Below are 13,113 nucleotides of genomic sequence, written 5' to 3' on the forward strand. Positions count from 1 at the left end.
TACTGCCCCACACCCTAGGCTGGCTCTACCCATGCAGCTGTCCTCGCCCAGCTGTCCTTGCCCAGCTGCTTGGTGCTGACTCCCTGCATCCTGTGGGTCCTAACTGGCCTTGAGGGGGAAGGGAAGGGAGCGAGGCAACTTCCTGCTGAATTCTCTAGCTCCCAGGGAGTTGGGGGTCTTTGCTGTGGAGGGGCATAACGCCTCACACTGGCTTCTGTCACTCGGAAGTGTGGCTTGAGTCATTTAAGGTGACCGTCATGAACACTAGTAAACAACCTGGGCATCCCAAGTGTAGACTGACAAGCATGTGCTTCCTGGGCTAGGGGGTTCAATGCAGCATAGTGGGAACCCTCAAGTTCAAGTTACAGGGGAGGCCTGTAAACCTCTCCCCACCCACCAAATTCTGAAAATGCTACCTGCACGTGAATTTTCAGGAGGAATATATAACCCCCAAATACGAAAAGGTACTGATCAATAGTATAGATTCCTACAAGGCGTGTAAGACTATGTGCTTTGGGAGAATGCTGTCTTGCAGAGATTATGCAAAACCCTCTCTCTGGCATGAACACAGTTTTGCTACAAAGCACACACAGGAAGTAGCTTTTTAAGATGGTGGCAGTTAAACTACTACAACAACAAAACAACAAAAAGATGGTGGCAGTTGCTATGGGGCTACAGGAGTAAGATTCTGTGGCCGACATTTGTTGGCTGCTTTGTGATCTGTATCTATCCCTTTGTGGAGAAACCAGGACCCTTTCAGCCTCCACATGCCTGAAGCCCCAGCCTTGGTCCTAGAGAGGTGTGCCGAACCTGGGAGCTTGTCCCAGTCTCATTCTGGTCTGTCAGTCACTTGTTAATTTCTTGGCCGTGTAACTTCTGCCAGTGTCTCCTCAGGTGAGTCCTAGAGCCTGGTGTTACAGAGATGAAGGTTTCCCTGCCCTGTGTGGTAACTTCTTTCTCTGGATCAGAGAATTACTCTTTCCAGCTGTGTGACTTTGGGCTGGGCACCCGACCTCTCTGTGCCTCAGCATCATGTAAAGCAGGCACAGTGCTCACTGTGAGTGCTCCATTGAGAGTGGGCTGAGATGACCTGGCCTGGGGATGAGGACACTGGCTCTCTGCCTTGCAGTGCCCTCCACCAGTCCCGAGCCTGCCTCCCTCATCTCCTCCCCTTCCCTCTCTCCCCAGGGAGCTCCAGGACCTGCAGGATGGGGGCAGCCTGCATCAAAGTCACCAAGTACTTCCTCTTCCTCTTCAACCTGCTGTTCTTTGTGAGTATCCAGCCTTCTCGAGCCCTCAGACTCTGGCCAGGCACCAGGTGGGATGTGGCTGCTGGGGTCCCAGGGCATGGTTCCTGAGAAAGCCAGTGATGGAGAAATGGAGTCACCTCTCCCAGCAGATTCTGTGACACAGGGAAGGTTTCTGTCCAGAGGCCTCTGCCTGGCCTGGGGGTGGATGTGTCTCCTCCCTCTAAGGCGGGGTGACCCAGCCTCCCAGTGTCTCTGGCTTGTTCTTCTCCTTGCCCCACCTCTTGCCTGCTTCCTGTTACAGCCCCAGCTTGAACAGGCTCCAACGCCTCACCTTGAACTCTCAGAGGCCCCAGGGGACATTTTTTCCTTTACCCCCTTACAGGCCCACCGAGTTCCCTGCCACAGGTCTGTCCAGATGTGAGCTCCATGGCACATCTGGAGCTGGTTTTCCTGGGGCCCCAGGCTTCCCCTCTGGCTTGGAACCAACAGCCTGCCTTGGTGTTACCAGACCCCTGGCATGCACGTGTGTGCACATGGGCATGTGTGTGTGTGTGTGTGTGTGTGTGTGCGAGAGCACATGCTTGTGGGGGGGGTATTAGCACACTGAAGGGGCTGCCGTGACCCCCAGAGTGCTATTAATGCTTCGGCTTCTCCATCCTGGTTCACCCTAAATAGCTTTAAGACACAGATTTCTATACCAGGTACTTGCCATGTGTTTCATAGTGTCTAGATTTTTGGAAATACGAGTATCATCGAGAAGCAAGGATAAGCCTCTCACTACTTGTGCTAGGGTTTCCCTGAAGTATAAATGAGTTACTTATAGGGGGTAATTTTACATTATAAGTGCATAGGATTATAGGAACTTTGAAATACTCACATAGAATCATTCTAAATTCCCCTTCAGAACTAAACATGGTATTTCCAGGAGTGTTAATGGAACACATTCATAGATGATTGCCCACGTGAAGGCACACACAAGTGGACTGTCCTGGCATGTACTACTCTAGGTCCTCTGCAAGGACCTAGGACCAGCATGCTGGTCCCCGCAGGCCTCAGGCCCTGCAACTGGGCATCAGCCCCAGAATTCACCTGTGCTGGGTGTACAGCATGGGTGCTTCCTTTCCCAGCCTGACAGGTAGATCCCTCCCATCGGGCTTCCAGGAAACAACTGCCCAGGAAGACAGAGCAGTCTCCTGGGCCAAAGACCAGCTGATAGGGACTGCAGGACAAAGGTGGCATGTTATTGCTATGTCTCAGGCCTCGGAAACTTGAAAAAGGGGCCAGGTGAGGTGGCAGGACTGTCTGTACAATCCGGGGATACAATGGAAGGGCCGTGAGCTGGCAGAAAGTGAGAGAAGGGTGGATGGGGGGCCTGGGTATCTCCTCCTGTGTTTCTCTAGGCTGGCTTTTAGAACCAGATGCAAAGAGCTGGTATGGCAGGTGCTAACTGCCTGTTTATTGGCTCAGGTACTCCTCTAGCCAGGCAAGAAAAAGGGTGTGGAGACAGCACTTTCCATAACTCCTCCAGCACAGGGTTACAGGGTTCTGAATCTGTGACTTCCCCCAGGACAGGTAAAAAGTATCTCCAAAATGCTGTATCCTTACTGAGCATGTGCAGACCAACAGTGAGCAACAGCTCACTCTGCCCTGGATATCGCAATACACCGTGTGTCCAGAATTTCCCATGTCAGGATCAAGCATCATAGGACATCTAGGGGTGATTTAGAGTCTAGGGGTTGCGGCTGGGTTGTCGGTAGAGTGCTAGATACTAACCACAAAGGACCAGGCCACAAGGAAAGGGCAGGTCAGCCAGGCAGTGGGCACATGCGGCTGGGGAGAGTGTCTGTTCCTGAGCCGAAAGCTTGTGTCTGCTGTACTGCCTCTCGAGTGAGTTTTTAAGATCTGCCTATCACTGCCTCCGAATGCTGAGGTTGCAGCATGCGTGCAGAGCATGCACAGATGTTTTTATGTGTGTGCTGGGGATTTGAGCTCAGGTCCTCATCTTACAGAACAAGCTCGCCTACCCCACAGATCTACCTCCCCAACCCATCGGGAGGTTTCAATAGTAAAAGAACAAAATCATAAATTAAAGCACATTTTTTAAAAAACCCTCAAGTATTTTTTATTTTTCCCTTTAATGAGACAGAAAACAGACTCTGACTTGATGTACATTCATGTAGAAGTTTTCTAGAATGTTCACAACTCAACACCCTGGCAGGTTTGAGTGAGCAGCTGTGGTCAGTCACCATAGGCAGCATGCTCTATTAGGATGGGGTTCAAATTTGCTCTATATTGCACTGTGACCAAAGAGAGTTAGGGGAGGAAGGGGTTCTCTCCCCTTACACTTTGAGGTCACAGTCGATCATCGAGGGCATGAACTCAAGGCAGGAACCTGAAACAGAGGCCACAGAGGAATGCTGCTTGCTGGCTCACTCAGAGGATCATGCCCAGCTGGCTTTCTTGTGCGCTGCCTGGGGAATGGTGCTGCCCGCAGTGGACAGAGCTCACCTGCATCAGTTAACAACCAAGACAGCCCCCTCATGTGCCACAGGCAAGTCCTCCAACGGGGCTTTCCTTTCAGATGACTCTAGGCTGTGTCGAGTTGATAGAGCTAACTAGGACAGATGTCCAAACTTCACTCCAATCCGTTTCTTCCTCTTCCTCTCTGAAACATCCTCTGAAAGTTGTTTGAGGTCAACCCACAGGAAGGCCACTGTGCCCAGCTTTCATCCAGTCAGCTCTGGTATTCAGAGGCTCCTGTACATAGGACTTTGAGGGTGCAGATTGGCAGCCTGGGGAGCTGGGCAGATCCAGCGGACATGAGGTGAGCTTCAGATACATTGGTAGAAATATCTGGTAGGTGGGTTACAGCAAATCTGGGCTGGGGGATCCCTCTTGTAGGCCTCAGATGCTACTTGATGACATTCTCAGTGTTTTGGGGTAGTGGAAGCTAGTGCTTAAATGTCCAAAGAGATTTCCCTAAAAGTCACAAGGATGTTAGGTCACACATAAAGTAGTACAATAAATGGCTATTTAGAGGTCTAAAGACAACAGAGTAATTTATTCTCAGCCCGTAACATTCCAGCTTTCCACAACCAGAGTTCTCATCCCATTTATTTATTTATTTACTTATTACAATTTATTCACTTTGTATCCTGGCTGTACCCCCCCCATCTCCTCCCTATCTCAATCCCTTAATTAAACTTGGGGGCACTTTGACTCCTGTGGCTTTTTTTCTGAAAACCAGTCCAAAGGAAGAAGGGTACCAGTAAGGGCAGTAAGTGTACGCGCTGTGTGTGTGTGTGTGTGTGTGTGTGTGTGTGTGTGTGTTAGTGTTTGTGCACAGGTGTATGTATGTGTGAATGTGTGTGGTTGGGAGTGTGTGTGTGTGTGTGTCCATGGCAGAAATGGCAGAAGGGACTCTCTGGACATTGTATGTCTTCTCCTACCCCCCACCCCCCTCGATTGGGTCCCGGGCAGCTTCCTGACCTACCTGCTCTGGGCCTCCACTGACTGCCCCTCTCCTTGCAGATCCTGGGTGCTGTGATTCTGGGCTTCGGGGTGTGGATCCTCGCAGACAGGAGCAGCTTCGTGTCCGTCCTGCGTAAGACAAACCCTGCCCACACAGCCTACTCTTGAGAGGAGGGACATATGGGTGCAGTTACTCCCAGGGACATGGCCACCTCCTGTCGCTGACTGCTGCACAGGGGACCCCTGCCAGGGACCCAGCACAAATGCCTGCTCACAGACAAAGCTACCATTGTCTGCAGATCGCTGGGTGACTGGGTTGGGGGTGGAGGGACTCATACTCTTCACCCTCAGAGAAGCCTGTCACACCCTCTGTCCCAGTGTTTGACTGCTCAGTGAAATGCTGGCTGCAGTCACTTCCCACTTCAGAGAGTCGTAGGAAAGAGTCAGATGCATATCAGCCTTAACCCTAGCAGCCCTGCTATTCCAAATGTACAAAGGGACAGAGTCATTAAGACACTGGCTCCTCAATGGCGATTAGCTCTGTCCTCCATGCCAGGCCCCTTCTGTCCTTCAGAGGTAGAGCTGACCAGCATGGGCTGACTGAGGACATAGTACCTGACCTCCTTGCCTCCTCCCTTAGGAGGACCTCATGCCTGGCGGAGTTGGCCCGTCCCAGTTCTGGGTGCGGAGGAGTGTAGCATGCCAGGAGCACTCTGTGCCAGCCATTCCCCAGTGAGTGGCAGGCCCTGGCCCTCTTCACTTTCAGCAGCTGTCCAAAGCAGCTGGTTTGGACTCTGGCCATTCTGACAGCTGCTTGATTTAAACAAGACAGACCCTGTCAGGGATATAGAGAGGAGGGTTTATACCTGTTGCCCAGGTTCCCAGGGCCAGGCCTTCCGTCAGGAGGTAGAAAGCAGGGATGACCCTGCTGTGAGCTCTCACTGTCTGGGGTAAGGTTGGGTGGGTTTTCTCTGCCCACTCTCACACTCCAGTGCCCTCCCACAGGGACAAACTCTCCTTAGACATGATTCTATTCTGCCTTAATGGGTCCAGCCCACACCCATCAGGCACTGTGCCAGAGTGCAGTCTGCTGGCCGCCTCGTTGCTGCCTGCACCCTGCCCTGTGCGGTCAGGCTTTAAAGGCTTCTGACTCTCCACAGCTCTGTAAATTCCAGGCCCAGGTCGCACCCAGCGCACACCCACCTGCAGACATTGTTCTGAGTTTACAGCAGCATCCAGGGGCCCCTGGGCGGCCAGGGCCCAGAAACACTGTGGAGTCTGCGCAGGTGCACTGCTGTGATACCTATGCCAGCGGGGGAGAGGGGGGCTATAGGGTGAAACCTTATTCCTAAAAAAGCAAACAAAAATCCAGGTGAGAATACAAAGAAAAGCAACCCTGATCCAGCAGCACAGGCAGTTGGGGAAACTGAGGCTGGTGGAGGCCCTACTCCCAGGTGAGGGTCAAAATGGGACCCAGGGCTCCTGACTTGCTGGATGACATAACTGCCCCTGAACTGGGCATCTCCTGAGTCACTGGCACTGGGACTCTTCCCCCATCATCCCCTTTACAGAAGAGAGAGTCCTCAGCACAGAGAGGTGGGGTAACCTGCCTGAGGACACGTAGTTAGAAGGTTAGGGGGGGATGGGAGCCCAGGTCCTGGCTCTTGCCCCATGTGAGTGCTGAGTCCCTCATGGTGGGATATTCAGAAAAGAAAGCATGGTTCAGAAGGCACCCTGGATCTAGGAGTTGTGTGTGGGGGATTGAAGGTCAGTCTCACAGATCTGCTGCCTGCCAGCTGTGTGGTCCTCAGCAAGTTACTTTACCTCTCTTTGCTGCTTTCCCTGCAAAGCAGGGATGATAGCAGTGTACCTCCTGAGATGGTGAGGTCATAGAGCCTCCTTTCCCTGTGGGGCATGGAGATCATACACCTGTAATGCCAGCAGGTGGGAGCTAGAGGCGGGAGGAGCAGAACTTCAAGACCATCCTCTGCTCCAGAAAAAGTTTGAGGCCAGCCCAAGCTATGTGAGGCCCAGTCCCAAACAAGCATATAAGAAGGGGTCTCTCACTTCAGCGTGAAGCTTTGAGGATGGCTCTGAGGGACTTGTGTAATACAGCTGAGTCCTGTTGGCTGTGAGACGCTATACAAAGTCCCATTTTTCCAGAGGAGGAAGGAGGAAGTAAGTGGCTTGCCACGGGTCGTGGCATGCTGGCCGAGCTTGGTCACCTGACTGGGTGCCTAGTCCCTTCAGTTTATGTGGCCTGCCCTCTACCTTCCTGGTCCGTTGCTGGCTGAATCAGACGCACGCTCCTGTTGTACACACGGCAGGGGCGACCCCAGGATGCTCCGCTTGGCTGCCACCACCTCGGTGAGCAAGCACTGAGAATGGCCAAGCAGGCCTCTGTCACCCCTGCTGGAGGGCCTGGGTTGGCCCTGGCTGTTCCTCATCCCTGGGGGACCACGTGAAGGATTGGCTCTCCCCTCAGCAGAGCTTGAGCCCAAGGCCCTGTAAGAGTCCAGATCTCCAAAAGGTCCCTTTAGCCACCCCCGCTCGCCTTTGCCTGACGGTGGCTTCTGCTACCTGCAAAGCATGGCAGACCCCTGCACTAGCTGACGCTTTTGCACCTGACAGCCTTTCCCTGCCCCATGTCCTGGCCAGAGAGGGGGCCGGCAGGTCTTCAGGGCACTCAGCAGACCCTCTGTGATGTCTGCCTCTTGATCCACACCCCCCCGCAACTGGCAGGGCCCCCTAGGAAATACAACTCCTGGCCCCACCCTCCTGCATTCAGTCTCAGGGTTCGGGGAAAATCAGGTGTAGGGCATAGAGAACAAAAGGAAGAAAAAGGACCCTAGGCTGGTGGGAGTGGAGTGTGGCTGTACCCAGGACTAGGTGAGGAACATGGATGTTCCCACCCCAGCTCTGAGGAGTCAGGCAGTAGACCTGGACCCAGGCTGCCTTTGCCCTGCGGCTCACGGCTCACTGGACGCGCGCCCTTCTCCTTCAGAAACCTCGTCCAGCTCGATGCAGGTGGGGGCATACGTCTTCATTGGTGTGGGCGCCGTCACCATGGTCATGGGCTTCCTGGGCTGTATCGGTGCTGTCAATGAGGTCCGCTGCCTGCTGGGGCTGGTGAGTCCGGGCCCTGAACCTGTGCTGGCTCAGACCCCTGGGTGGGCAGTTCCTCCCGGGACGGGGCAGACAGCCATGGGCCCACAGCTGACTCTGTATCTCTTTGTTCCTAGTACTTCGCCTTCCTTTTGCTGATCCTCATTGCCCAGGTGACTGTTGGGGTCCTTTTCTACTTCAACTCTGACAAGGTGAGAACCCTTCTTCCTACTTCTAGCGGGTGAGGTCTGGTGAGGTACCTATGTTAGGGCAGAAAGGAAACCATTCAGTTGTCACAGACAGCCCAGAAAGTCTTGGCCAGCCTCCTGCATAAAGACTGTCCTCCTCTAGGTGACCAACGGTGTGGGAGTGGCTAGACAGACTTGTTTCCCTTACTGGGGGTGCCAGAGTTGGCCTTCTGCCCTGGGGAGGCCCCTTGGTGGCACTTGTAAATAAAAGTGGGGCAGTGTAGGGAGCCTCAGGGCCTGTGATGGAGTCTCGGGTTGCTTTGTGGCCTCAGACTAGCCACTTCCCTCTCTGAACCTGCCTCACCCTCAGTAAGCAAGGATGGGGACCACCGGTGCCTGGCTGGGTGAGAGGCTGATACGTGCAAGGCAGTTTCTGCCATTACCTCTCTTCAGTCTGTGTCACCTGCTGCCACTGTGCCACAGATGAGCCTAGGGAGGTGTCTGTTAACGCAGACATTAGCCCTGTGTAAGCAATGTTTAGCTCTCAGGACAGAAAGTCAGACTTAGTGTGGCTCAAGGTCCAAGGGATGTTTGCTGCTGGTTTCTCCACAAGTCTCCATTAGAAGTTCAGAGACTGGTCAGCCCTCCCACTGGGATGAGGCACATGTCACCTCATGGTCACAGGGTGGCTGCCACAGCACCAGGCACAACATCAGCACTGTTGTGGCCAGAAGAACAGAGGATGATGGCAGCCAGAGCCATTGCTCCTCTCAGACAGCCTCCCTGCACTGGGTCTCGAAGGCGCCTGAGGAAGTTTAGCCTGAGATGTTCGTGACTGTTGAGAATCATGACTGCCCAGTGCTCAGGTCTGGGCCCCTGCTGTGTGTACTGACACCACGTAAAAGCTTCACACACATAAGTTCTGGACAGCAGCCCTGCAGGGCGAGTTCCATGTCGGTGGGTAGAGAAACAAGTGCTTCTTATTGAGACAGGGTCTCATTGTGTAGCCCAGGCTGGCCCAGAACTCAGAAATCCACCAGCCTCTGCCTCCTAAGCACTGGATTAAAGGTGTGTGCCGCCTTTAATCTGGAGAAGTGGATGGTGAGGGAGAACATTGATCACAGCCCCTTAGACCCTCGAGTCTCTGTTGCTGGGTCACACTGGCCACAAACCAACCTCAGTGCTGACCCTGTTACACCATGTCATCACCAGTCACCACCCAGGTCATGTGAGAGGCGGGGTCATACTTCGTCCCTCCTCCATCCTGCCAGTGCAGAAGTCAGAGAGGCCCAGTCTCCCCGACTCCCTTTAGAGGCCTCACTGAGGCCCAGCTGAGCCCTGGGCTCTCCCTCCTATCCTGCCATGCAGCACAGGGCAAGGGCTTCTAGCTCTAGGCCCCTCTTGGAAGCTAAGAATGTTGGTCCAACATGAGCTAACTCTTCATAGACCTGAGAAAGGACCTGGTGCTGGGCTATTCACATACTGAGTTTGGTCATTTTCTTAAAGCATGCAGGAGATTGAAGGGGGGTGGATTTCATTTTCAGATGTGAGTGCTGAAGCACAGAGAGCTTTAGCAACTTCTGCATATCTACATAGCTAGTGAGCAGCAGAGACAGGATGGGAACCCAGGCATCCTGCTTTAGTGAACATGCTGATAAAACATTTGCCATATTGGTTCCTCCCCTGGATCTGCTTTGGTTTATAATCCACACCCAGCCTGTTCTCCAGGTGAGGTGGGCTGGCTCTCAGCATGGGCATAGGCTCCCAGCATGGGCATAGAGCTTCCAGCATGGGCACAGGCTCCCAGCTATAGCACAGGGCTCCCAGCATGGGTGAAGGGCTCCCAGCATGGGCACAGGGCTCTCAGCATGGGCACAGGCTCCCAGCATGGGCACAGCACAGCTGCAATCAAAATGAGAGAGAAGAGAGCCTGTCCTAAGAGCAGAGCTGCTTGTTTCTGAACCATGACAGCTGAGGGCAGACCTGAGCTCTGAGCCTTCAGGTGGCCAAGGCAAAAGAGGAAATGGTAGAGTCACCAGATGAAAGGAAGCTCCTCTGGATGTCAGGCAGGAAACCTGTGGTTAGGGGAGGGGACTCCTTACCCAACAGGGTATAAGGTCTGGTACCTGTTTCTCCCTTGTGCGGCTTTTCTGGGACCTAGTCAGGATATATTCAGTGCCACTAGGTAGGACACTGGTGGCCTCTTCAGGGTGTCTGAGCTGCCATAGTAGTGATGACGACAGCACCTATGGGTGCTTCAACCCCACATCAGGGGCCAAGCTTGAACACAACCTGTTTCAGATTTACAAGTACTTTTCCATTCAAGAAACAGAGGCTCACAAGAGCCAAGGTGACTTAGATCATGGTAAGACACTCAGCAGCCTCAGAGAGACTTCCCAAGCATCCTTTTGCCTGCTGCTCCGCCACACCCCCAATCTGTGTAGAAGCCCAGGAGCCCAGCTTCTGGATCTGCCTCCAGCCCCGGATCAGGCCTTGGCTCTTTGCAGTGCTGTGTGCCCCACAGCCTTCCCCTGCCACCTGACCGCCTCAGGCTCCACGTCTCACTCCTTCCTGCACAGAACAGGGATCCTACACTGGGTGAGGTTCCAGGCCCCTGCGCTCCTGAGTTAGAAGGAGCATAATTTCCCCTCCAGGCACATTGTAAATCACAGCAGGAGACTAAACATCCCTTGGTGATGTTTATTCCTGGAGACAAGCACAGCTGGGGAGTGGGACAGGGTTTCTCAGGGCAGAGGAAGAGGCTTCTAGATGACTGGCCTCTTCTCAAGGGCCTACTCAGAACTGGTTCTGAGACCCTGGGCACACTCGTCACCCAGTCTCTTTCTGCCTCAGCTTCCTCTTCTGTGGAGGTAATGCTTCAGGCCACTTGAGTGTCCTCATCAAGTGTCCCTGTCAGGAACGTGCTCTGAGACAGTAGCTGCAGCCACTCAGTGGCAAAGTGGCCCACAAGCAGTACACCAGGTCCCCTGTGCCCAATAGCCAGCGTCCCTGGGGAAGTCAGTGGGTACAGTTGTGCGAATGCCCCAGGCCCTTCTGGTCTGTGACATGTCACCACTCTATTCTATTATTTTGGTTTGAGACTGAGTTTCATAATTCCAGGCTCGCCTTGGAGTTATTATGTGACCAAGGATGATTTTGAACTTATGATACTTCTTCCTGCTCCTCCCAAGTGCTAGGAGTACCATCAGTACCCTTCCCCCAGTTTCATTCAGTCTGGGGATGAGACCCTGGGCTTTGTGCTTGCCAGGAAAGCACTCAGCCACCAAGACACATCCCCCAGCTTTCCCAGTTTCTCTGTAAGATCTGAATGCTACCAGACATTGGAGGCTCCAGGGCCTCCTCCCAGTGCCGTGTGGACAGTGGTAAGTTACAGGGTGCATGGCCCAGGGACCTTGGCTGGTCGGCAGGCATCATGGCATCACTTTGCTGGATCCTTTGCTGGGTCGGGGTGAGCAGATAAGCACCGTGGGCAGCTGCACCCACTGTGGTAAATGTTAGGATAGGCCCAGCTGAGTGCAGAAGACTTAGGATGAAGTCACAGGGCTCAGGTTGTTGTCACTGCCAGTGGATGTTAGCCACTGTGTGTTTGCTGAGCCTGTGTTGGTAGCAGGGCCCAGGCCTCGAATTCAGGGATCCTGCCCACTCTTCGGCAGGCTCTGATACTGGTTGCTGTCTGACTTGGGTGAACTTACACACACTCTCTGAGCTGTTTAGATGTCTAGACCTGGGATTCTCCTGGTCCTCCCTAGGGTAGTAGAGTTGGAGGGGACCAAGAAAGAAATGAAGTCTTCCTGCCTCCCTGTTGGCTTGTCTGCAAGATGACAGCTATATGCTAGCTTCCCATTAACATGTACAGGGATGTCAAGAACCTGAATTGGGTTGATGTGCTAGGCTTGGAGAAGGGCCAGGTGGGGCCAGATTGTTCCAGAGATGGTGTTAGGAGAGCTGGCTCCCTCCCAGCTCCAGAAAGCCTGAAGTCGTGAGTGTGTTCAAGCCTGTGTGGCAAAGGTGGTAGGCCAGGTGCCCAGTGACCAAGCTTCCCTGTGAATGGCCTGATGTTTCCGGAGAGATTGTCTCAGGGATAGGACAGGTGTCCTTTTCTTCCCAGCTGTGAAGGGAGAAGGCATCTGGCTGTTGATTTCCCAGGGTCATAGAGACAGAGGTGGAGCCTCTCAATTGAGCCCAGAGACCTGGGTCTGTACAGGGACAGTATGCTCGTTGTCAGCCTGTGGTGGCTGGGAGCATGGCACACTCCTGCAGATTGTGTGGGGCAGCAGGCTTCTAGAGTCACACAGTGGTCATTAGAGGGGACACATCCTGCCATCCTGCCCTATGGCCCAAGCGGAGGGCCTGAGTCATAGCATGCCCTGCCCGGAGGAGCGCCAGGCAGCATCTTGGGTGGGACCCTGGAGGACAGTGCTGGTATGTTGTGACACATTAGAGAAGTCTGTGAAGTGTCCTCCAGAACCTGGAGAGGGACCACAGAAAGGAGGGCAGAGGGCACCAGTGATCTTTGGCCCAGGAAAGGACTTAACTAGCCCTGTGAGGTTCAAGCGAGGACTTAAGAGGCCCAAAGCAGTGAGGCAGTGAGGAACTAACAAACTGGTGAGGTGCTTGCATTGAGAGACTCCCACCCTGTGGCATGCCTCTGTGGGGTAATGTGCACCCCAAGACAGGAGGCATTTAAGCAGAGGGCAGGAAGGCATGGGAAGGAGTCCCAAGTTGGGTTCTGTGCTGTCCTTGAAGGTCCTCTGCCTTTCAGACTGTGAGCAGCACTATACTTGGAAAAATAACAGTGTGGCCTCTGTGCATGTGCTGGTGAGGTGGGGCTGACCAGGTGGAGGCCTCTGGGATCTGGGAGCTGCACAGATCTGGGTTATGGAATCTGCTGCCGGCTAGATGGCCTAGAAAATGGAGGACCCATGGAGTTAGATTGCCTGTGGTTTGTCTGATGCCCTGGCGAGATATGATCAATGGACATTGCCCTCTTGGGGTCTCACTAGGAGAAACAATGTGACAAGTTGGGGAGGATGATGGGGTTGACACCATCCCAGGGACCGACCAAAGGGACAAGAGAT

The 13,113-nt window shown here is 53.7% G+C and overlaps 1 protein-coding gene across 4 annotated transcripts in view; it reads left to right on the plus strand.

Annotated features, from left to right (window-relative positions):
• Cd82 (CD82 molecule) overlaps positions 1-13,113 on the plus strand; it is a 44,074-nt gene that overhangs the window by 25,656 nt on the left and 5,305 nt on the right. For all 4 annotated transcript variants that reach the window (XM_055600068.1, XM_055600095.1, XM_055600084.1 and 1 more), the window contains exons 3-6: positions 1,189-1,271; positions 4,782-4,854; positions 7,726-7,850; positions 7,964-8,038. In XM_055600068.1, coding sequence (XP_055456043.1) covers positions 1,209-1,271; positions 4,782-4,854; positions 7,726-7,850; positions 7,964-8,038 — 336 coding nt within the window. In that variant the 5' untranslated portion in view covers positions 1,189-1,208. The remainder of the gene's footprint in view (positions 1-1,188; positions 1,272-4,781; positions 4,855-7,725; positions 7,851-7,963; positions 8,039-13,113) is intronic.

This window comes from Psammomys obesus, unplaced genomic scaffold (assembly GCF_907164565.1).
Source record: "Psammomys obesus unplaced genomic scaffold, mPsaObe1.curated_primary_1811, whole genome shotgun sequence".
NCBI lineage: Eukaryota > Metazoa > Chordata > Mammalia > Rodentia > Muridae > Psammomys > Psammomys obesus.